The following is a 23,571-nucleotide window of genomic DNA, read 5'->3' as shown; positions in this document are numbered from 1 at the left end:
TGCCCTGCGCACGAGCACCATTCACACATTGATGCTCCCCGGCGGAGAGGGAAAGGCGCAGTTCTCCCAACTCGCCTGCAGGGGCCGCTGCTGGAGGCGGGCGTCGAGGAGTAGGGGGACACCCTTCTCGACGGCGCGCGGGGATGACGTCATGCGAGCGCCGGGGCTCGTCGTTGCTTTCCGTGCCGGGCGTGGGAACCGGAAGTGCTGTAGGAGCAACTGCAGCTTCCCGGCCCGGTAGCGGGTGGCTCGGCGTGGAGAGCGAAACCTTGGGGGGCCTCAGAGCCATGGGGAAGAAGAGTAAGAACGGAGTCCCGGACAGGTGAGCGGTACCTGCCTCGCCCGGGGTGGACGGTGTGATAGGAATTTCATGGTCTTAGATATATGGCAACGTTCACAACCACACGTACATAGATCAGCCCAGGAAAGCCAACCTGGAACCATTTTGATTCCTAAACTGAGCAAATGTTTCTCTGCATGGTCAAAATGGAAAAGCCTCCCCATTGTCTCTTCCTTCACAAATCCTGTCTTAATCTGTGTTTGAATAAAGGTGTGAGCCTGTGACCTGGCCCAGGAAATAAGTATTTTACCACTACAAAAGACTGGCCAGGCTCCCCAGGAAATCCAATCAAGTAACCTGCCAGACAGGAGATAAACAAGGACAAGAGAAAAACATTTACATTTCTGTGATGTAGGTGGGATGGATCGGAGGGGTGGTCTTAGGTTACACCCCTTCTGTGATGTATGCATAATGTTTCTGGGGGTGGTCTTGATCTACAGGATGGGAATTTCAAAAGTCTTTATAAGCCCTTGCACAGCAATTTTGGGGGTCCTCTACCTCTCCTGCGTGTGAGGGGAGCACCCTGTTGCAACAGATCAATAAAGATCAAGCTTACTAGCTGCTTTGCTTCTCAATATTCTCTGGTTGGCCTCTGTTATTTTCTCCTACCAATAGGGAACCTATGTAAGGACTCTATATGGGCTCTTGGATACCCCATAAGGGAAAAGGGCATATTTTTATTTACAACAATGGGGAGCCCCGGACAGGCCCTCCCGCGCCCCGTTGTAGTGAGGCGCTGCAGCTGGGGTGAGAACCTCTCCCTCCGTCTTGGTCAGCCCCTCGCGTGGGAGGCTCGTGGGAGCTTGTATGTCTGTTATATACTGCTCTTCATCCGAGGATGGCAGGGCGGTTTACAACACAAAAACACATAACAAAACAAGGAAGATAACACGAAACAAAACCAATAACTCCCCCCCGCATACACAATATAAAAGGCCATAGATTGTTTAATTAGCCAAAGGCCAGGGAGTAGAGGAATGTTTTCCACATCACGTATGGCCTTTGAACCATATACAGTGGTACCTCGGGTTACAGACGCTTCAGGTTCCAGACTCCGCTAACCCAGAAATAGTACCTCGGGTTAAGAACTTTGCTTCAGGATGAGAACAGAAATCCTGCTCCGGCAGCGCAGCAGCAGCAGGAGGCCCCATTAGCTAAAGTGGTGCTTCAGGTTAAGAACAGTTTCAGGTTAAGAACGGACCTCCGGAACAAATTAAGGACTTAACCCGAGGTACCACTGTACATGGCAGGAGTCAACCATTTATCCCAACAGTAGCAGGGTGCCCCTATTCTGCCCATAAAGTTCCATTGTCACTTGGCCATAAAGGTAAAGGTACCCCTGATCGTTAGGTCCAGTCGTGGACGATTCTGGGGTGGCATGCTCATCTCGCTCTATAGGCCAAGGGAGCTGGCGTTTGTCCGCAGGCAGCTTCTGGGTCATGTGGCCAGCATGACTAAGCCGCTTCTGGCGAACCAGAGCAGCACACAGAAACGCTGTTTACCTGTTTATCTACTTGCACTTTGATGTGCTTTCGAACTGCTAGGTTGGCAGGAGCAGGGACCGAGCAATGGGAGTTCACCCCGTCGTGGGGATTTGAGCCGATGACCTTCTGAAGTGTGCTTTCCCTAATGAGGCCTCCCACTGCTGGTGCCCTTCCACCATTTGGATTCTGTTCTTAGACCAAGGTAAAATTTGCAAACTGGGACACTACTTCCAGTTTTGCGGAGTTCGTATACCGAATCTTTCGTAAACAGGACTGTTCTTAAACCGAGGTACCACAGTACTTGAAATCCAGGATTTCCAACAGTGCCATAATGCCATTTCATCCAATCACACCCCAAAGCAGCCAAATGATGATTCCTTTAAAAAAAAAAAATTAATGTTAGTAATTAGGAAAAGTATTGCTTTCATAGGGGTATGTTGTTGTTATTTTTATTATTAATTAAATTTATATACTGCCCATCACCTGAAGATTACAGGGCGGTTGACAGTATAAAAACACAAAAACACATAGCATGTTGTGTTTTGCTCTGGACCGCACCAGTGAGCCTTGTCATCTGGGCAGCCCAGGACCTGCATACAGGCAATCCTCATTTTGCACAGGGGTTCCGTTGACCCAGTTTTTGAGGGTCAAGCCTGCATTATCCCTCCTCCCATCCTAGGCTGTATTTTATGGTTGTCTTACAGTGGAATAGATTGGGATCTAGCTTTTGTATGTATAGCTGTCGTTTAGATGCTGTTAGTGTGAATGGTGTTTTAATGTTACCAAAAAAGCCAAATCCCTGAGCTGAACAGACATCTTCTCCTGTTGAATTGTGTCTGCTTTCTCCATCATATTTATGCAGAAGCAGTAAATTTCATTTCACTTTTAAGTGTAAGGTCTCTCTTCTAGATGGACTAATTACATACCTCTTGGAAAGAGAATACCTGGAACACGCTTTATAGCTTTTAAAGTTCCACTTAAGAAGGTAGGTATGGCATGCAGTTTTTTTGGGGTGGCGCTATGTGTTATGTAAATGTAAGGTTGCTCTTGGTCTGTTTGCATTGTGCTTTAGTCCAAATTCCAGAGCTCATGTTTTCATCTGAGCAAAGTTCGGTGTATAGCAGTGGTTCCCAGATATTTTTGGGCCACTATTCCCTTAGTTCCATAAACATCTGCAGTGCCCCCTAGCCTATAAAAAGCAGTATTTAGCACAGAGGTTTGCACGACCCACCAAGGAAAATAGGAACACAATAAATTTCAAGACAGTGGCAATTAATTGCACACTTATTTAAAATCAATTAAAACTATTTAGTTTAATAAATTCAGCATTGATATAGCTTGGTATACGTCCAGATTTCCCTGGACATATCTCAACAACTTTTTTGTCTGGGTTTTCACTGTCTGAAAAATGGCAAGTCTATTAAAACTATTTAGTTTCATAAATTCAGCAGTTTGATATAGGCTTGGCCCTACGTCCAGATTTCCCTGGACATATCTCAACAACTTTTTTGTCCGGATTTTCACTGTTCGAAATATGGCAAGCCTATTAAAACTATTTAGTTTCATAAATTCAGCAAAATTGATTAACTTGATCCAGTGATAGTTTGATATAGGCTTGGCATATGTCCAGATTTTCCCGGACATATCTGGAATAGTGCAGTCGGCAGCAGTGTTCGGGTGGAAATCAATAAAAATGTCTGGGAAAATCCAGACTTATAGCAGCCCATGTCGGCAGTGCTGTTTTTGCTATTTATCCATAAAAATAGCTCCAACCACTTTGACCCCCCCCAAAAAAAAACCTTTGCCAAAAGAACTCAACAACTTTTCTGTCCGGATTTTCACTTTTCTTAATATGGCAAGCCTATTTTGATGGTTATTCACACCTCCTTTGCTCCCTTGCTTCCCCCTTGCCTCTTGACTCCACCTCACGTAATAACTGCAATCCCAGGTGCACAACTGGCTACTTTAGGAACCACTAGTGCAGGGGTAGGCAAACTACGGCCCAGGGGCTGGATCTGGCCCAATCGCCTTCTCAATCCGGCCCACGGACGGTCCAGGAATAAGTGTGTTTTTATATGAGTAGAATGTGTCCTTTTATTTAAACTGCATCTGGGTTATTTGTGGGGCCTGCCTGGTGTTTTTACATGTAGAATGTTAGAATGTGTGCTTTTATTTAAAATGCATCTCTCGCTTATTTGTGGGGCCTAGGAAATCGTGTGTCCCCCCCCCCCAAAAAAAATAGTCTGGCCTACCACATGGTCTGAGGGACAGTGGACCAGCCCACGGCTGAAAAAGGTTGCTGACCCCTGTGACTAGTGTATAGGGTAATTGTATCTAAGGTTCTATTCGTAATATTCTAATTTAGCTTATCTAGCCTTGCCAGTTCCCAGCTGCAAGGATAAACATCCCAGTTCTTGTTGCTATTGTTGTTTGGTCATTTAGTCGTGTCCGCCTTTTCGTGACCCCATGCATGCCAGGCACTCCTGTCTTCCACTGCCTCCCGCAGTTTGGTCAAACTCATGTTGGTAGCTTTGAGAACACTATCCACCCTTCTCGTCCTCTGTCGTGTCCTTCTCCTTGTGCCCTCAATCTATCCCAGTTCTTATGACTGGCCTAAAACTGTAAAAAACTAAAAACACACACATAAAAACACCAGGTCACAAGATACTATGATTACCATTATTTCTGGTAATTTTAGTTCAGTGTAAGATTTTGAGTGTCTTAGAGTGCTGAAATAGCTTTAATACTATGTGTAGTAAACTTAAGCAATATAAGACTATCCAAATACAGTTGTACTCTCCTTTGGATGCTTGTCAGGGGGTCTAGATGCAGCATCCAGTGAAGTAGTTCCATTTGCGCAAGGATTTCTGCCTGTGCAATGGAAATTTCATTGTGCAAACTGAAATCCTTGTGCTACTATGTTAGACACTACCCTAGAGTTTAACAGCAACCTATAACTGTTGGTTGAATACTCTATTTTCTTTTCAGACTTTTGATTGGAAACTTGCTCCAAATGAACGGTTTTCTCCATTAGACCTTATTAATCAGGTTACAGAACAGAAAGAAGAACTTGGCTTGGTCATTGATTTAACATACACCACCCGCTATTATGAGCCAGAGGTAAGTTCAGTTTCCCAAACTTATGTGAAAGGGGTCGATACTGTCTTTCGTAGCTTTCTCAATGTGGAATTGGTTGTTAGCACTAGAATCTTGTTTGCTGAAAAATTGTTCTGCTAAGAACTGAAATGAAACTTTGAAAAAATGAATTAAAGTTCCTTTTCAGCATGCAGTAGCTATAAGCAGTGCCATGTGGACTTTTAAAAATGTGGTGTGTATTTAGGGGCTCAGATGTCAAGTAGATATGACACTCTGGGGGGTTTCTTGTCAAGATGAGTGGAAGTATTCCTCTGATTTTCATTCCTCTGCAAACAACATCACAACAGGCTGAGTTTTCTGCCTGAAAAGAGGGGTGGGGTTTATAATCAATCCTGGCCATAGCTGTTTTCTAGGAAGCTATTAAAAGCAAGTTGGTTTTGGTTATATTTGTATGATACGGTCATGTGAACAGCTAATCTATAGGCTATAGGAGTATCATGTGACTTTGCATCAGGCTCTCCAGACCTGCAAGAACACTGCATGATCCAGGAACTGACCTACAGAAGATGGTGGTTGGCTTTAGGGCAAGTGTGGCAAACTTGCAGCCCATGGACTAAATTTGGTTTACTGCACTGTTTGCCTAAAACCACACCCGCCTATCCCACACCTGATGTCATACGCAACATCCCGCAGAAAGGAGAATCAAGTTCAGTTCTGGTTGGTCACAATCTCACCTCACCCCTGTGGGTTAACTTTGACATCTGGGTTAATCACCCACCTGTCAAAGTTGGCCCATGAGGTAGGGAATGATAAAGATCTGACCTACTGGGCCAAAAAGATTCTTCGTGCCTGCTTTAGGGTAGTGGGCAGGGCTACAGAAGGAGTATTAAAAAAAAAAATCCTTTTGTGACCCAGGGAGAATTTCTAACTGGTTTGCTGGCTTGACTATAGTCAGACTAGGTGGGTGATGGGATTCCATTCTGAGCTGCCTAGGAAGAAAGTGAGTGCTGAAAGTATGGAGATGTGTGCTGCAATTTTAAAAAATAATTTCTGCATTTAAACCTGGGAATAGTCCTGTGTGGTTGGTTTGTTTGGTGTACATTGCAACTATTTGTGTTTCATATGTTCTTGCAGGAGCTCCTAGGCACGACGCAGTACTGCAAAATTGTAACTGTTGGCCATGAAGTACCAAATAATGAGACAGTGTTTGAATTTAAAAGTGCTGTTAAAAAGTTCCTGATGGAGAATCAACATAATGGTGAGCATGATTTGATGGATTTATCTAAGACAGCAGAGCAATTATGAAGGTAGCCATTAGCGATTGTGTGGCATGTCTTTTTTATTTTACCGTATTTTTCTCCCTATAGGACGCACCGTCCCATAAGGCGCACCTAGTTTTTTTGGGGGGAAATAAAGGGGAAAAAATTTATTTTCCCCCCCCCAGGTGCGGGGCTGGGGCGGGGGAAGCCCGAGCTCCCCCCAACCCCAGCCCGCAGAACAGGCAACTCTCTGCAAGCCGTGGGAGCCCAGTGCAGGGCTCCCGCGCCTTGCGGAGAGCCGTGCGAAGTCTGGTGCGCACCGACCCCTCTCGCTCTCCAGGCTTCAGTGAATGCCTGCATTCGCCCCATAGGACGCACACACATTTCCCCTTCATTTTTGGAGGGGGGAAAGTGCGTCCTATGGGGCGAAAAATACGGTAGTTGGATAGATGCTTTAGCTGGTTGGCTGGCTGAACCATGCCATGGTGAAAATGTACATGGTGGAAACAGGCATGTTCCTGTCCCCACTGGCTTGCAGTTTAAAGGTGGATATTGGGGAAGGGAGGAAGGAGGGGAGAGAGGAGGAATTGTTCTCTTCTTGAAACATGCCAATCTACCCTTGGCAGCCAATCTGGAAGCTAAGTTCCTGCTCTTTATGAATGGAAGCACTAGGGTACTCTTTCTAGCTTCTGAGGCATGGCAAAACTTTACATGAATTTGCTTTTTCAGAGTTGCTGTGTATGTAAAGTATTGCACTTGGGCAAAAAAAATGAGAGGCACAAATACAAGATGGGTGACACCTGGCTTGAGAGCAGTACATGTGAAAAGGATCTAGGAGTCTTGGTTGACCACAAACTTGACATGAGCCAACAGTGTGACGCGGCAGCTAAAAAAGCCAATGCAATTCTGGGCTGCATCAATAGGAGTATAGCATCTAGATCAAGGGAAGTAATAGTGCCACTGTATTCTGCTCTGGTCAGACCTCACCTGGAGTACTGTGTCCAGTTCTGGGCACCACAGTTCAAGAAGGACACTGACAAACTGGAACGTGTCCAGAGGAGGGCAACCAAAATGGTCAAAGGCCTGGAAACAATGCCTTATGAGGAATGGCTAAGGGAGCTGGGCATGTTTAGCCTGGAGAAGAGGAGGTTAAGGGGTGATATGATAGCCATGTTCAAATATATAAAAGGATGTCACATAGAGGAGGGAGAAAGGTTGTTTTCTGCTGCTCCAGAGAAGCGGACACGGCTCCAAACTACAAGAAAAAAGATTCCACCTAAACATTAGGAAGAACTTCCTGACAGTAAGAGCTGTTTGACAGTGGAATTTGGTGCCAAGGAGTGTGGTGGAGTCTCCTTCTTTGGAGGTCTTTAAGCAGAGGCTTGACAACCATATGTCAGGAGTGCTCTGATGGTGTTTCCTGCTTTGCAGGGGGTTGGACTCGATGGCCCTTGTGGTCTCTTCCAACTCTATGATTCTATGATTCTATGAACTGTGTTTGTGCACTGCAGAGATTAGTGTTTTATCTAACACTTGACCATAAATATCATTATCTCCAAACAATTGTGGCAAATGTCAGACAGTACCTGACAAGCAACTTGATGAAGAATAAAGTTGCCTCTGCAACTGAGCCTTTGTTAAATCAGTTTGTGCTTCCAATTTCCCTAGACAAGCTTATTGGAGTTCACTGCACACATGGTTTGAATCGAACTGGTTACCTTGTTTGCAGGTAAGTTGCTCTTGAAACAAATCCAGGTCAGCAGTCTAGTTTGATAGTTGGAACATGTTATAAAAATGAATAACTGAGTATCTGCCACAAGGGTTCTTGCTTCAGTGTAAATTCAATAAATCCTCCTGGATTGAAGTGTTCATTTGTTTACATGTTTATATAAAAGGGCCGTCTTCCATGCATTAGTCAGTTAAGCTGGTGGGTTGTGATGTGAAGCTGGATCATAGCTTAACCAAAGATGAGTCATGTCAGCAGTCTGATTATTTCCCTGTAGTTTTAATAGTTTTAAGAAGAGATAAAAGGAGAGATGGCCATAGGGCCCATATTCTATATTTATCAAATATGCCTAAGTTGCAGCTTGTAATTAAAGGTATGTTCTGAGTTTGAAAAGGTTGGGGAAACTGTCCTACATAATTATAAGAATGAGGTGATGTTTTATTTCTTAGTATCGTTTTGTGGATTTAGCCAGGCTGTCACTGTTATCCAACAGGGTTTATCTCAATTTTAGGTTTTTTTAAGCCAGCATGGAGACCATGGAGACTTCCCAGCTGACCCCAAAACATAGATTCAGAATACCCTTCATTCAAACCTTTATTAATACACTCCTTCAGAATAATTATGAGATGGGATTAAACTAACTTTTACTTAGAGTAAATAATAATAATAATACTAATACTACTACTACAACTAACTTTTACTTAGAGTAAATACTACTACTACTACTACTACTACTACTACTACTAATAATAATAATAATAATATATTTATACCCCGCCCATCTGGCTGGGCCTCCCCAGCCACTCTGGGTGGCTTCCAACCAGATATTAAAAGCACAATACAGCATTAAAAATTAAACACTTCCCGACTTCCGGTCGGCGCCAGCGTTTGATGGCGGTCCTAGCCTCGAGCTCCGAGGCAGGACTGCTCCGTAAGTTCGGGTCTTACCCGCTACGGCAAGCGGGGGACCCCTAAAATCACAGGCGCTGAAGCCTGTGAGCAAGGAGATTCGGTGGGCACCTTTGCGCCCCCCCGGCATCGTGAAAGAGCCTTTTTAAAGGCTCCGGAGCGGCATCGGGGTGAGCGCGGTGCTGAGGATCGCTACCCAGCTTACGGAGTGAAGCCGCGTCGCCATTAACGGAGAGCGCCGATTCGTTTCTGAAATCAACGATTGGCAACAACAATACCCGTGAGTAAGATCGCAAAAGTAAAACGGGATTTAAAAAATTCAGAAGATTTGGCTGAAAACGGGAAGGCAAAAATTAAGGAAGTCAGCCTCCCGGAACTGCATGATTAACGGAGCAATGAAAAGACTAAGCTGTGTTTAAATGGACTTTCCTTTTAACTCTTATTAAACCAGACATCGAAAGGATCTCCCCCCTGTTGTGCAGGAGAAGGGGGGGAGGAAACAGAACTAATTTAACCTGCAAAAGAAAGGGATAAGGAATAAAAAACCTCTGCTGCCGATACTTCTGGCCAGGCTGCCGGAGCAGCGATCGCCTGAAAAAAGGAACTGTCAAGTGAGCTGTCAAAGGACAGCGGCTACAAAATAAGACTTATTTTGAAACATACTCGGGACTTTGGTGGATTACAATTCTAACAGTAAAGTGCTACAAACTAAAGACTTTTAATGGGACTTTTGCCTTTGGACTTTCTGTTTCTTTGTTCTGGGTGCCTTTGGATGGTTACAATTTCCTCCTCTAGAGGGCTTTAGTTACATTACGGTGTATCCAGTGGGATTTTCCACTTGCAACTTTCCTGTGTGAATGACCTTGAGTTATGAGCAACCCGCCAGAAGAGATTTCAACAAGAAGTAAAACAAAGCAGGCTCAAAAACAAGCTCAAAAAAGAGGCTCCTTATCAGGAGCAGCAGCTGCACAAGAAAAAATAACAGCAGCATCAATGGAGTCAATGACACAGGCCCTGCTTAAAATAAATCAGTCACTAGAAGTACTCACTAAGCAATCTGCAGAACTTACCAAACAGTCTACAGAGAACTCTAAGAAACTGACGGAGTTGACAACAAGACTAGACCTGAATACAACAATAATTTCATCTAATACAGATTCTATAAACCGTTTGGTTCAAGAATCTACGGAAACAAGGAGAATAGCTGAGAGTGCTAGGTCCACTGCTGAAGAAACCAAAGGAAAGTTTGCGCCTATTGTAAAAAAAGTACATGAACATGATTCAGCATTAGCCCTACTAGAACTGGAAAGGAAAAGTAAGAATCTGAAATTAAGACTGGTTCCAGAAGAGGAAGAGGACAAGCTTGGGGAATTCCTCACAGATAAATTTCAAGACTTCTGGAATGATGAGCTAGATGGAGAGGAAGATGAATTTATGATAACTTCAGCCTTTCGGATTGGCAGGAAGCAAGGGAAGAAGCCAAGAGATTGTTTAATTACCTTAGGATCAAAGGAACAAAGAGACAAAATATTGAACCTACACTTCCAGAAGGCCTTGGTCATTAAAAATTCTCAGATTCAAATCTTCAAGGATATTCCTAAATACTTTTTGGAGGTTAGATCTCAATTTAAAGAACTAGTTGATCTACTTAAGAAGAATAATATCCCATTCAGGTGGGAATTTCCACAAGGGCTGTCCTTTAGCTTCAAAGGGAAGAAAATTAAAATAAAAACAAACCAGGATAAAGAGTTCTTTTTGGAAAGAAATCAAGAGGATCTTCAGAAAGGAACTGTCAGTGAGGAGGAAGTACCGGACATCTCAAATCTATCTTTTGGACTGAACCGAGCACCGACCGAGGAGGAACAACAACTTGGTGCAGTCGGTGGAAGATCTACCCAGTAACCAAAATGTCTCTGCAACTCTTCAGTTGGAACTGCAATGGTTTGAACCACCCTCGAAAAAGGGGCCAAGTATTTCATTTATTAAAGAAGGAACATCTAGATGTAATCTGTTTACAAGAAACCCACATTGCCAGGATACATAGAAAACTTTTAACAAACAAGAGATTAGGACAAGAATTTATATCATCAGATAGAGTCAAGAAAAGAGGAGTTGTGATTTATGTCAAGGAAAAATTTGAACCAAAATTGATCTTTAAGGATGACCAAGGAAGATACCTGGCAGTGGAAATCCAAATTCATGGAGAAAAAATATTGATTGTTGGAGTTTATGCACCAAATGAGGGGAAGGCTGAATTCTTCAAGAAGTTGCATGAGACTTTAATGGACTTTTTGGACTTTAAAATTATAATGATGGGTGACATGAATGGAGTCGTCTCTACAAATATGGATAAGGCTCAAAGACAAACAATATCTAATGATGGAAGACTACCAAAGACTTTTTTTGACCTGACTGACACTATGGATCTGATTGATATTTGGAGAACTAGGAACCCTCTGGAAAGGGAGGGGACCTTCTTCTCTGAAGCAAAAATGACATGGACTAGAATTGATCAAATATGGATTTCTAGTAATCTGGCATCAAAGGTTAAAAAAACAGAAATCTGCCCAAAGACCTGCTCTGACCACAATGCTGTCAAGATGGAAATGAAACTGACAACAGCTGGAACTTTTAGATGGAGAATGAATGACACCCTCTTTGGAGATGAGGAAATTTGCAAAAAGGCCCAAAAAACACTTAAAGACTACTTCGAGATCAATTTGAGATCAGACACAGAAAAAAGAATCATTTGGGACGCAAGTAAAGCCGTGATGCGTGGCTTCCTAATACAACAGAATTCAATAAAGAGGAAAAAACAGAATGAGAAGAAAGAGAAAATTTGGAATTTAATAAAAGAAGGGGAGAAGAAACTGAGATCTAAGCCTAAATCCCAGGAGATATTAAGAGAAATAAAATTCTATCAAACACAATATATGGAATTGATGAACCAGGAAATAGAATGGAAAATTAAACAAATGAGACAAAAGACTTTTGAGTCTGCAGATAAATGTGGGAAGCTACTGTCTTGGCAACTGAAAAAGAGACAAAAACTGAATACAGTGACATCACTCGAAGTAGATGGGAAGTCTATTAATAAACCAAATGAGATAAGTAATTGTTTTCAAAGTTTCTTTAAGAAATTATACAAACAAGGGCCAAAAAATGAACAGGAGATAGAAGAATTTATTGGAAAATACGGACTATCAAAAATCTCTGAAAACAACAGAAGGAGTTTAAATGAGAAAATTACAGATCAAGAAATAGAGAGTGCCATCCAGGATATGAAGCTGGGAAAATCACCAGGACCAGATGGACTAACTGCGAGATATTATAAAGTATTGAAGGATTGGTTAATACAACCACTGAAAGAAGTTTGCAATCAAATTTTGGAGGGGAAAAAGGCTCCAGAATCGTGGAAGGAAGCATTCATCTCACTTATACCAAAGACAGAAACTGAGAAACATCAAGTTAAGAATTACCGCCCTATATCACTTTTGAATGTGGATTATAAAATTTTTGCAGACATTCTAGCAAAAAGATTCAAAAAGGTTTTGTTAGAGGAGATTCACAGGGACCAAACAGGCTTTCTACCAGGCAGGCAATTGTCAGACAATGTGAGGAATATTATAGATATTCTAGAACTTTTGGAAACTGATATAAATAGAAAAGCTGTTTTGATTTTTGTGGATGCAGAGAAAGCCTTTGACAATATTTGTTGGAGCTTTATGAAGAGGAATCTCCAAGGAATGGGGGTAGGCAAGAACTTTGAAAATGGTATAAGTGCAATTTATTCTGAGCAAAAGGCCAAACTTATTGTAAATGGTATGGTTATGGATGAAATTCCAATAGAGAAAGGGACACGACAGGGATGCCCAATTTCCCCTCTATTGTTTATATCGGTACTGGAGGTTTTCCTTAATATGATTAGAAGAGACCAGCTGGTTAAAGGTATACAGGTCGGAACTAAACATTATAAGCTAAGAGCATTTGCAGATGACTTAGTTTTGACATTACAACAGCCAGAAACTAGTACAAAAAGAGTTCTGGAACTTATTGAAATATTTGGTCAGGTAGCAGGTTTTAAATTGAATAAACACAAGACAAAGGTGTTGGAAAAAAATCTTACGGTGGGGGAAAAAGACAGTTTTCAAAGAGAAACTGGTTTGGAAATTACTAAAAAGGTAAAATATCTGGGGGTGAATTTAACATCTAAGAATGTGAACCTATTTAAAGATAACTATGAGAAATGCTGGGCTGAAGTGAAGAAAGATTTCGATATATGGTCAAGATTGAGACTTTCCTTGTTAGGCCGAATTGCTGTAATTAAGATGAATGTATTGCCGAGATTGTTGTTTTTGTTCCAGACATTGCAAATTTTAGATAAGATGGACTGTTTCAAGAAGTGGCAGAAAGATATATCTAAATTTGTCTGGCAGGGCAAAAAACCCAGAATTAAATTTAAGATTTTGACTGATGCAAAGGATAGAGGGGGCTTTGCCCTGCCGGACTTAAAACTTTATTATGAAGCAGCAGCTTTTTGCTGGCTGAAACCATGGCTACTTCTTGAGAATACAGACATTCTGGACTTGGAAGGTTATGATAATAGTTTTGGTTGGCATGCATATTTATGGTATGACAAGGTAAAGGTACATAGAAATTTTAAAAATCATATTATTAGGAAAGCATTGTATAATGTATGGAATCGATATAAAGATTTGTTTGAAAGTAAAACCCCCAGGTGGCTGTCACCAATGGAAGCTAAGGCGGTAAAAAGATTGAACATGGATACAGACTGGCCAAAATATTGTGAAATTATAGAATATGATGGTGAAAAGTTGAAACTACAGAGTTTTGAGAAATTGAAACCTAAAGTCCGAGATTGGTTACATTACTACCAGATTAATGAAACTTTTAAGCAGGACAGAAAACTAGGATTTCAGAAGGAGAGGTCAAAGTTAGAAACAGAATTGCTAGAACCCAATACTAAGAATTTGTCTAGAATGTATAATCTGCTGCTAAAATGGAACACACAAGATGAAACGGTTAAATCAGCTATGATTAAGTGGGCACAAGATATTGGTCATGATATTATGTTTGCTGACTGGGAGCAGTTATGGACCACAGGTATTAAATTTACGGCATGTAGTGCCCTGAAAGAGAACATAATGAAAATGATCTATAGGTGGTACATGACCCCAGTCAAGCTTGCAAAGATATATCATTTGCCCAATAACAATTGCTGGAAGTGTAATGAATGTGAAGGAACCTTTTATCACCTTTGGTGGACCTGCCCAAAGATTAAGGCCTACTGGGAAATGATCTATAATGAAATTAAGAAAATCCTTAAGTGGACATTTGTAAAGAAACCGGAGGCTTTTCTCCTGGGCATGGTCGGCCAATTGGTACCAAAGAAAGATAGGACCTTTTTTATGTACGCAACAACAGCAGCAAGAATCCTTTTGGCGAAGTATTGGAAGACTGAAGAATTACCTACTCTGGAAGAATGGCAGACCAAGGTGACTGAATTTATGGGACTGGCAGAGATGACCGGCAGAATCCGTGACCAGAGGAAAGAGACAGTGGAGGAGGACTGGAAAAAATTTAAAATCTATCTTAAAAATTGTTGTAAAATTTCGGAATGTTAAGATGTCAGGGGATTGGACACAAAGAATTACAGCTATAAATCGAAATTTATAAAGCAGAAACTCTTTTTAAAGAGAATTAAATATAAAAATGGGATGAAGAATTGCTAAAAATTTTGAAATCTGGATGCAGTGAAGGGGAGGTTTGGGGAAGTCGCATTATGTTTGTTTGTTTTTTGTTTATGTTGTAAAATCAATAAAAATTATTATAAAAAAAAAAAAATAAAAATTAAACACTTCCCTAAACAGGGATGCCTTCAGATGTCTTTTAAAAGTGAGATAGTAGCTTATTGCCTTGACATCTGATGGGAGGGCGTTCCACACGGCAGGCACCACCATGAAGAAGGCCCTCTGCCTGGTTCCCTGAAATTAATGGCCATGGCTAACTTGGGCTTATTAATTTCATTGGGTGTACTCTAGTAAAAGATAACTGACTACAACTCATAGCTTTTACAGCACTTTAAAATAGAACACAGCACACAGCATGGTGTAGGTTCCTAAGACACTGCTGTCTTTTAATTCTGTTTTGAGTGATGTTTTAACTGTTCCATTATGTGCAGTATTTTGAATGTTGTTGGCTATGCTGAGCTTCCTTTCAAGAGGAACAACAGATAAATCTAATGAAATAAGTTTGAATTCTAGAAATCTAGCATCTGTAGATAGTTTTAAATCTTAGCATGCTCTAATACCACACTGTTTGGGTGATCAAACCAACATAGTTGGTGTAAATCTTACAAAAACCCCAGATATGTAGTCTGAAGTGATGATTAATACAACTCGGGTATGTAGGTAGTGCCTCTTATAGGCAGTTCTGGGCCTTTCCCCCTTCTACTATCTGTTGGTCCAAAGTGCAGGGCAGTAATCTTAGGTACTAGCATGCTAGTATTTCTAGAGAAATACAGGTTTATTGTTTTTAAAGAAATTACATACAGCCTGTTGCCTTCAAACTTTCTATCATTGACTTCTGTTCTTATGAATGCTCATTTGTCTATAGCTAAAAATCTTGCTGTTCTCTTAAGGTACCTAATTGATGTTGAAGGAATGGATCCAAACATGGCAATAGAATGTAAGCATTGCGTCCTTTTTTGTTGAGTTGGGGCATTTGATTGTTTCCCCCCCACACACACCCCAAAGCTGCCTCATTAACTTCAGGTTGGAAACCAGTTCAGCAGAAGTCTGTGTTAAACTAGAGCTTATGTAGTAGATACCCACAGCTCTCCTCTTGACATTGAGACTTTACTAGAAGGACACATGTAGAATTTATATTGCATTGAGTTAAACAGATATGCCGATAGGGACTGATACACTCTTCCCAAGTTTTCCATAGGTCCCTTCTCATATGACCTGTTTTGTTTTGTTTTTTCCTTGTTTCACTTGGAACGTGAGCATTGTGCCATTAAAAATGGATTGAGAGCTGATGCCATAAGTGAGCTGGAAAGTCAGGTTTCATTTCAGCCACAAACTTTTAAAGTGGCCTCAGGCAAGCCACATTTCTCTCAGTGCATCTGCCCACCTGCATTTTCCAGTCTGTAGTATAGGGATCTCCGATTGTTGGATTAATTACGATAATACAGTAGTTCTCAGGCATCCTGCTTTCAGGAAACCATTTCTGAATCCAGTCATCTACCAAGGAACTGGTGTGCATTTCTCCCAGAACCTCAACCCTTGGCTGAGGATTCAGGGATATTTTTCTGGGTACATAAGAGTGCTGGCTAGGTCTATTGGGAGTCCCATTGCCCTGAGCAAATCTAGAATTCACCTAGAACACAGACCCAGCACTCCATTGCAACTACTATTGATTGTTTCATTGGAGAAATTACTGGACTCCCTGGAATCCGCTTTGAAAGCCATAGCCTTTGTGCATGTGGGAACACTCTTTAAGTATTTGAATATTGGCAAGTAATAGCCTGATGTGATGCTGCTTATGCTTAAAGGGACTTGATGGGAGGAATGAGGTCTTTTTATAGAAATAACTGTTGCCACCAAATCTTGTGTGTGATTGGGCTTACTTCAAAGTAAATGTGCACAGAATTGCACTGTAAATCTTGTTTTCTCTCTTAGTGTTTAACAGGTGCAGGGGGCACTCAATAGAAAGGAAGAACTACATTGAAGCCCTTAGGGGAGGATCTGGCAGAAGGCAAGTCATTTTTGTGTTCCTCTTGCTTTATTTAAATATTGCTTTTGCTTGGAAGAAGCAGGAATTAGTTGCAGAAAAAGGTTCTTTTGTAGCATCTGCCACTAATTTTTCCATTGGAGTACTTGTTCAGGAAACTACTGGGATTGTAGGACCCTCAGATCAAAAGCCCTACAGGCCCTGAGTTTGGATCCCTTTGCAAACCAACAATTTACCTTGTCTTGTGCCACAGACACAGGGCAGGTATTATAACAGAGGAGCTTACAAGAGAACAGCCACAGTGTGCTGCAGAGGAAGTCAAAAGGGACACATTTGTAATGGGCAGAGGAAAGGAGGACACACCCCTTAAAAACCTTCCCAATCCCAGAAGGCCATACTGAGAATGTCATCTGAAGGCCTTCTAACACTGAGGATTGTTGATGTTTTACTGTCTTTGACATTAGCTATTTTTAGGTACTGTAATCCACCCTGCAGTTTTACGATGAAAGACAGGATTTTAGTTTTCTAAGTAAAGGAAACATGGTAAAAAGGTAAAGGTAAAGGACCCATGGAGGGTTAAATCCAGTCAGATTCAACTGTGGGGTACAGTGCTCATCTGCACTTTTAGGCTGAGGGAGCTGGCGTTTCTTCACAGACAGCTTTTCTGGGTCATGTGGCAAACATGACTAAACCACTTCTGGCAAAACAGGGCACCATGACATGTGCCAGAGCTCATGGAAACACCATTTACCTTCCTGCAGCAGAGGTACCTATAAATCTACTTGCACTGGCATGCTTTCGAACTGCTGGGTTGGCAGGAGCTGGGACAAAGCTACAGGAGCTCACCCCATTGTGCAGATTCAAACTGCCAACCTTACAATCGGCAAGCCCAAGAGGCTTGGTGGTTTAGAGCACAGTGCCACCTGTGTCCCCTAAAGGGGCAGTTGGAAACCTGTTTGAAAACATTTCTTGTTTCCCCATAACTGTTTTAGAGATCCCTTTTTCATAACTTTACACCACAAATAGTCCTGTGTACTAGTAAAGTCATTTTCATAAATGCTAATGCTTAAAATAGTCAAATTGACCCTACCCACACAAGCAGTTAAAGTATTCACATGTATGGGAGAACCCTAGGAATTGCAGAAATACAGAAAACATTCAGAAGGCAGAAAGACCTGTATGAGGGGGATGACTCAAAACAGCCCAGTGAAGACTGAGCATCCTCAGTGGCAGAATGCTGAGTGAGGAATAGATGTGGAATGGAATATCCTGAATGAAAGCATGTTATTGCTGGCTAGAAGAACACAAGTACTCCACACTGCTACATGTGTTGTAGGTCCCACTTGTAGCCTCACAATTTCCAATGGAAATACCTTAATGGCTATTCCAAAGGTTCTTCCCACCCCATATGAACCAACTCCATTGTAAGAGGAAGCCAAATGAGACGTCAGCTTGCCAATATTTTTCTTCACTGTGATTTTATGTATTTTTGTTGTAAACTGCTTCAATATATTTTCTGTGAACTAGCAACCTATAAATAAACAGGACCACAATGACTGCCTCTCCCCATATGAACAGACCCAGACCCTGCAATCATCATCTGAGTCCCTTCTTCATGGGACCCTTTCTGTGGTGGCTCACCTGACGCCTTCGTCACATATATTTAGGCACCAGGCAAAAATATTCCTCTTCTCCCAAGCCTTTGGCTAATTAAACAAAGTATGGCCTTTTAAACTGTGTGTTTGGGTGTATTGTTTTTGTTTGTTACTATGATACATATTTTTGTGTTTTTATATTTTATATTTGATCCTTGGTATAAAGGACGGTATAGACATTTAATAAATAATAAGAATATACCTCTATGAAAACAATACTTTCCCTAACTACTAACATTAAAAATCTCATTTTAAAGGAATCATTATATGGCTGCTTCAGGACGTGGTTGGATGAAAGGGTACTATGGCCCTGTTGGAAATCCTGCATTTGAAGCAACATACAGTCAGCAACATTTGCAGCAGTTCCCACTGGAAACACCAAGGTCTCATTTTTTGCTTTCTAGACATCCAGTATGGTCAAGTGAAAATGGAACTTTATGCATAGAATAGGGACACCCTGCTACAGTGTGCCCTGCAAGACGAATGCCTCGCAAGATGGAAAACCCGCTGGACGAAAGGGTTTTCCGTTTTGGAGGTGCTTCGCAAAACGAATTTCCTATGGGCTTGCTTTGCAAGACGAAAATGTCTTGCGAGTTCCTGCGGGTTTTTTTTCCTCCCCCCCCCCCTTTTCTAAGCCGCTAAAAGCCGCTAATAGCGCTAATCCGCTAAGCCGTCCATAGGGCTTGCTTCGCAAGACGAAAAAACCGCTAGACGAAGAGAATCGTGGAACGGATTTTTTTCGTCTTGCAAGGCACCACTGTACTGTCGAGGGAAATGATTGAATCCTGCCATTTATATGGTTCAAAGGCTACCCTTGGTGAGCAGCCATCTCTTCAGCTCCTAAGTGATATGCGTTAAAGCCAGGGTTGCCTTGCAGGAATGCGAAAAGCAACTTTGCCCTTAGGCTTAGGCACTTGGGCTTGGGCAATTGAACCATACCGTTCTTGCAGTCTTTCTCATTCTTTCTTTTACAGGCACTTCCCACCAAGGAGAGGAAGGGGTGGGCAAAACCCACAGAGGTAAGAAAGTGGGGGTTCCAGGGAACTTCTGAACACATGTTGTGTCTAGTCAAGGGCAGTTCATGTTCTGCAGGACAAAAAATTACATTTCTACCCTCAGAATAAAACGTGCAAATAAAATTGGAATAGCTCAGCTTAATTTGTATAAGCTGTTTCTAAAAGATGGGATTCCTGGAATATGTATTTACATGAAATGCTGGATTTTGTCCTTGTGTTGTAGAATTTTGGAATGCCCAGAATACACTTAACCTTGCCTAAATTGCTGTCTGGTCTACTTTTCAATTGTTAATGGCAGTGTATCAACTGAACATGATTTTATATCTGCTATGCTAGTTAAAGAAATGCAAAGTACTGCAAGATATGAAAACTGAGCTGCTGCACTAACAGTAGATGCTTTTTGCCTAAATAAAGTAGGCAGGGAGTAATGAATTGGCTCCTTTCCTACAAGCTACAGTACTTTATTTGCGCAGGTATAGTTTTCCCTAAGGCAGTTCATGGACAGTGTGGAGGAATGGTTTTGTTCTGGGGTAAAGACATCTGAAATTGATCACTGACAATGAGGAGCTCCTCCCAGCAGCTGGTTCCAGAGGGTGGCCATCTTAGCCTTTTGAATCAAAAGCGACAGTCTTGTGGCACCTTTAAGACTAGCAAACTGGCTTTTCCTTCCGCTCGGCATTGGTTGATAAAGCAGCTGCCTGTACCAGACTCAGAATTACAGCTGAAAGCTTGTCTGCTTTAGTGTTGCTCCAATCTCCCTGCCCTGGTGTACTGCACCCAGCTCAGCTCTCAATACTCTCTCAATAGCCTAAGTTTTATGAAGCAGACTCAGAAGGCTCCGATTACAGCATGGGTTGGAGTGTTGCGGTGCAGGCTCTTCAATACCACTTGGCTCTGCTCTGAAATTTGGTGCTTTCTCTTTCAGAAAACCCTATCATACCAATCACAGAAACCTCATCGACTGTTATGACAATGGTCAGTCTGTTTACCATCCTCAGTACCTCCCTACAGCTGACATCACTCACCAAGGATTGGATTACTCTGTTATGTCCAGCCAGGGGCTACACTATTCATCTTACCAGCAACAATTGCAAGGACATGCGGGGCCTCATTTTCCAGTGCAGAGTCCTCATTATCCACAGCAACAAGGACGATATAAAATTTACAGACGGGACCGTTGAAAACTCTGTTGATGGAAACCTAACAGGCAAGGAGGACACAATCTCATACTTAATGAACATACCATAAATGAATTATTGCCTTGCGATTTAGCCAGCAGATGAGACCCAACAGGTTACAGTTATTATTGTTTATTTATTACTCACCTTCACTCTGTGGTTCCAGGGCAGGACCACTTTGTACCACATCACACCAGTGCTGTGTAGTTTTCATTTTGTGATTGCTTACCAGCAAGATGTAGCCATTCCAGCCATTAAATGAATTCATAATTGATAAGCGCTTATTGGCTGGTCTCCTAAAATGTCTCTTATTAAAGTCATGTTTGGGAGTTATAAGGCTCCTCAGTGCAGAAGCTGCTTCCACAAATGTTAGTAAACTGACCTCAAAATTTGTGTTAAATAAAGATTACTTTCCCCTGCTCTTGACATGACCCTCCCAAGAGGAAAATGGACTTGGTCCTTTCAAAACGGATTTCTGGCTCATAAATCAGTTCAACTCCAGCTTGCAACCAGATTCAATGAACTAGTTGCTGCTTTCTCCGTAACCTGGGAACTCTTCCTATAGTCCTATAGGGATGCTGTCAGTTGTACCAATCATAATGTGTTTTCATATGTAACTGAAGCTGTGGGGGTCTGGACCGTGTAGAACCAGCGCTACCCTATAATGAAACTTACAGTAATCCCTCGTTTTATACATGGGTTTGGTTCCAAGGATCATGTACAATCACCAACATCATGTATAGGGCGTGGTTTTTTTAAAAAACACCTGGTAACCCCAAATGGATCTGGTGCAAAAAATGCTTTTAAACTTTCTGCCTTGCTTCAGACTTGAGTTGCCCAATTGACTTGTTGCTGTTTCAACAAGCTCACCTTCAACCATGTTTGTCTGAAATTGTGCGGGTCAAATGTATGTAAAGTGAGGGGTTACTGTACCAGGTTTGGGAATTTTCTAATCTTGGGTTTTTGTTTTCTTTTGCCTTCTATTACATAACAGATGTCTCATTTGCATTGATCTATTGGAGTTGATATTTCACATACACTGTACTATTATGCCGTGGGGGGTGGAGTATCTGCACCTGATACTACCCTCAAATTTAATTGTCGTGTGCAAATCTTTTGTAAGCTGCAGTGAGAGCCTCTTGGGGCTATGGAGCAGAACATAAATGCTGTATTCTAAATAAATAATAGCTGTATCCTCCATGAATCTGTCTCCTATCAAAGCTAGCGTGGGAGCTACCACCACCTCTTCTGAAAGTGAATTCCATAGTATTAGTTATGTACAGGATGAAGACATTTCCGGTGCTCATTGTTCAGTGACATTTTGGTTGGTCCTAATGAGGCTGGCCATGGGCCCTGCTTTACAGAGGATGGGCCTTAGTCTGAAGATTTGTCAGAGGAGGACAGGCCCTCTGGTCTGGTTTAAAGATAACCAGAAGGAAGGAAAGCACAATTTTTTGACAGGGTGGTGCTCAAAATTACCACCCCGGAAAGCAGAAAGAGTATTCCTGCATCTTAGACACCTGCTCCCATTCTTGATTTGCATTCTGCTTTTCCAACAACAAATGTTGAGCTCAAAGCAGCTCATCATCATCATCAATTTATTGTTTGTACCCCGTCCATCTGGCTGGGTTCTCCCAGCCACTCTGGGTGGCTTACAATAGAACATTAAAAACATGATAAGACATCAAACACTAAAAACTTCCCTAAACAGGGCTGCCTTCAGATGTTTTCCAAAAGTCAGGTAGTTATTTATTTCCTTGACATCTGATGGGAGGGCGTTCCACAGGGCTCCACATATTCACAACAGCATCAGGAGGTGGGAATGTAAACACTATAATATCAAATACAGTATGAATAAAGTAAACAATAACAACAAATACATCAAAACAATGGATACAATTCAGTGAAATCATAATTCATAGTAATTAGAAATATTGGAAAGAGCTGCTGCATTCCAGAGCTGTGCCAAGTGACATTGTTGCTGTGGGAAAGAGCTTCTTCACTCAGTGCAGCAGGCAGCCTGTTCCCAGACAGTACGATCTGTCATAGTTTTTCCCACTACAAGCAAGACACATTCCTGCTAAAGGGCAGCAATTATTTCTAAATTTGCACCTACACATGTACACGAGCACATTCGCATTTCATGCAAAACTCTGTTCAGGTGCCCTTTTAAGGTAATGTGCATATACACGTGTGTGTGTGTGTGTGTGTGTGTGTGTTTGGGGGTGGGGAGGCGATGTGCAACTGGACCCCCTTGTCCTAATAAAAGTGTTGCCCAACTGCTGCTTTCGAATGAAGCTTCCCAGCCAGGGAGCAGGACGTCTCCAGTCTCTGCAAGGGGGGAACTGCTGCCCAACTGCAGCGACCCTTAAAAACTTGCAATCCGGTCTTTCTCCTGGGCATGGTCGGCCAGTTGGTGCCAAAGAAGGACAGAACTTTCTTTATGTATGCAACAACAGCAGCAAGAATACTCATCGCGAAGTATTGGAAGACACAAGATTTACCCACCCGGGAAGAATGGCAGATGAAAGTGATGGACTATATGGAACTGGCGGAAATGACTGGCAGAATCCGAGACCAGGGAGAAGAGTCGGTGGAAGAAGATTGGAAAAAATTCAAAGTTTATCTACAGAAACATTGCAAAATTAAGGAATGTTAGAAGGATGTTGGAATGAAGTAATGTGGTTTTAGCAGAAATGATATAAAGGATTAGGTAAAAATGGATTTGTTAATTGGTGAAAGACGAGAATGTAAAATTACAGTATATTAAGATAAATTATTAGGATTAAAAACAAAGCAAAGCTGGAAAGGATTTGCTGAAATATCTAATTGAACTAGAATACAAAAAAGGGAGGTGTGAGGAGGTCAAGGAAATAAGCAAAGGAAAGTTATGTAAAGGTTTGATCTGGTTTTTTTTTTAATTGTTTGTATTTTTTCTGTCTTTTTTGTTTATTTGTTTTTTCTTTTTTCTCTTTGTAATCTTTAAAATTTGAATAAATATTATTTTTTAAAAAAAATAATCCCCCGAGCGACAAAACCACCCTCTTTCTATGGTGTGCACGTGGGGAAGGGGAAGAGTTCGAAATCGGGTTTCTCCAACGAGAGCCCGGAAGCCGCCTACCGACACTCAGCAGCGGCCCTTCGCCTAAATAT

General features: G+C 41.8%; 1 protein-coding gene across 1 annotated transcript; it reads left to right on the top strand.

Annotated features, from left to right (window-relative positions):
* The first annotated feature begins 128 nt into the window (after window positions 1-128).
* On the top strand, window positions 129-21,622 carry DUSP11 (dual specificity phosphatase 11). Its single transcript, XM_081871517.1, has 10 exons — window positions 129-322; window positions 2,734-2,809; window positions 4,813-4,944; window positions 6,055-6,178; window positions 7,848-7,908; window positions 15,476-15,522; window positions 16,518-16,767; window positions 18,482-18,607; window positions 19,199-19,243; window positions 20,166-21,622. Exons 1-10 carry the CDS (start codon window positions 144-146, stop codon window positions 20,419-20,421), a joined length of 1,296 nt encoding a protein of 431 aa, XP_081727643.1. The 5' UTR covers window positions 129-143; the 3' UTR covers window positions 20,422-21,622.
* The last annotated feature ends 1,949 nt before the right edge of the window (window positions 21,623-23,571 follow it).

The sequence above is a fragment of the Podarcis erhardii genome (genome assembly GCF_964252035.2).
Source record: "Podarcis erhardii genome assembly, chromosome: 7".
Lineage (NCBI taxonomy): Eukaryota > Metazoa > Chordata > Lepidosauria > Squamata > Lacertidae > Podarcis > Podarcis erhardii.
Note: the sequence above shows the minus strand (reverse complement) of the source record. Positions and strands in the feature narration are given on the sequence as shown.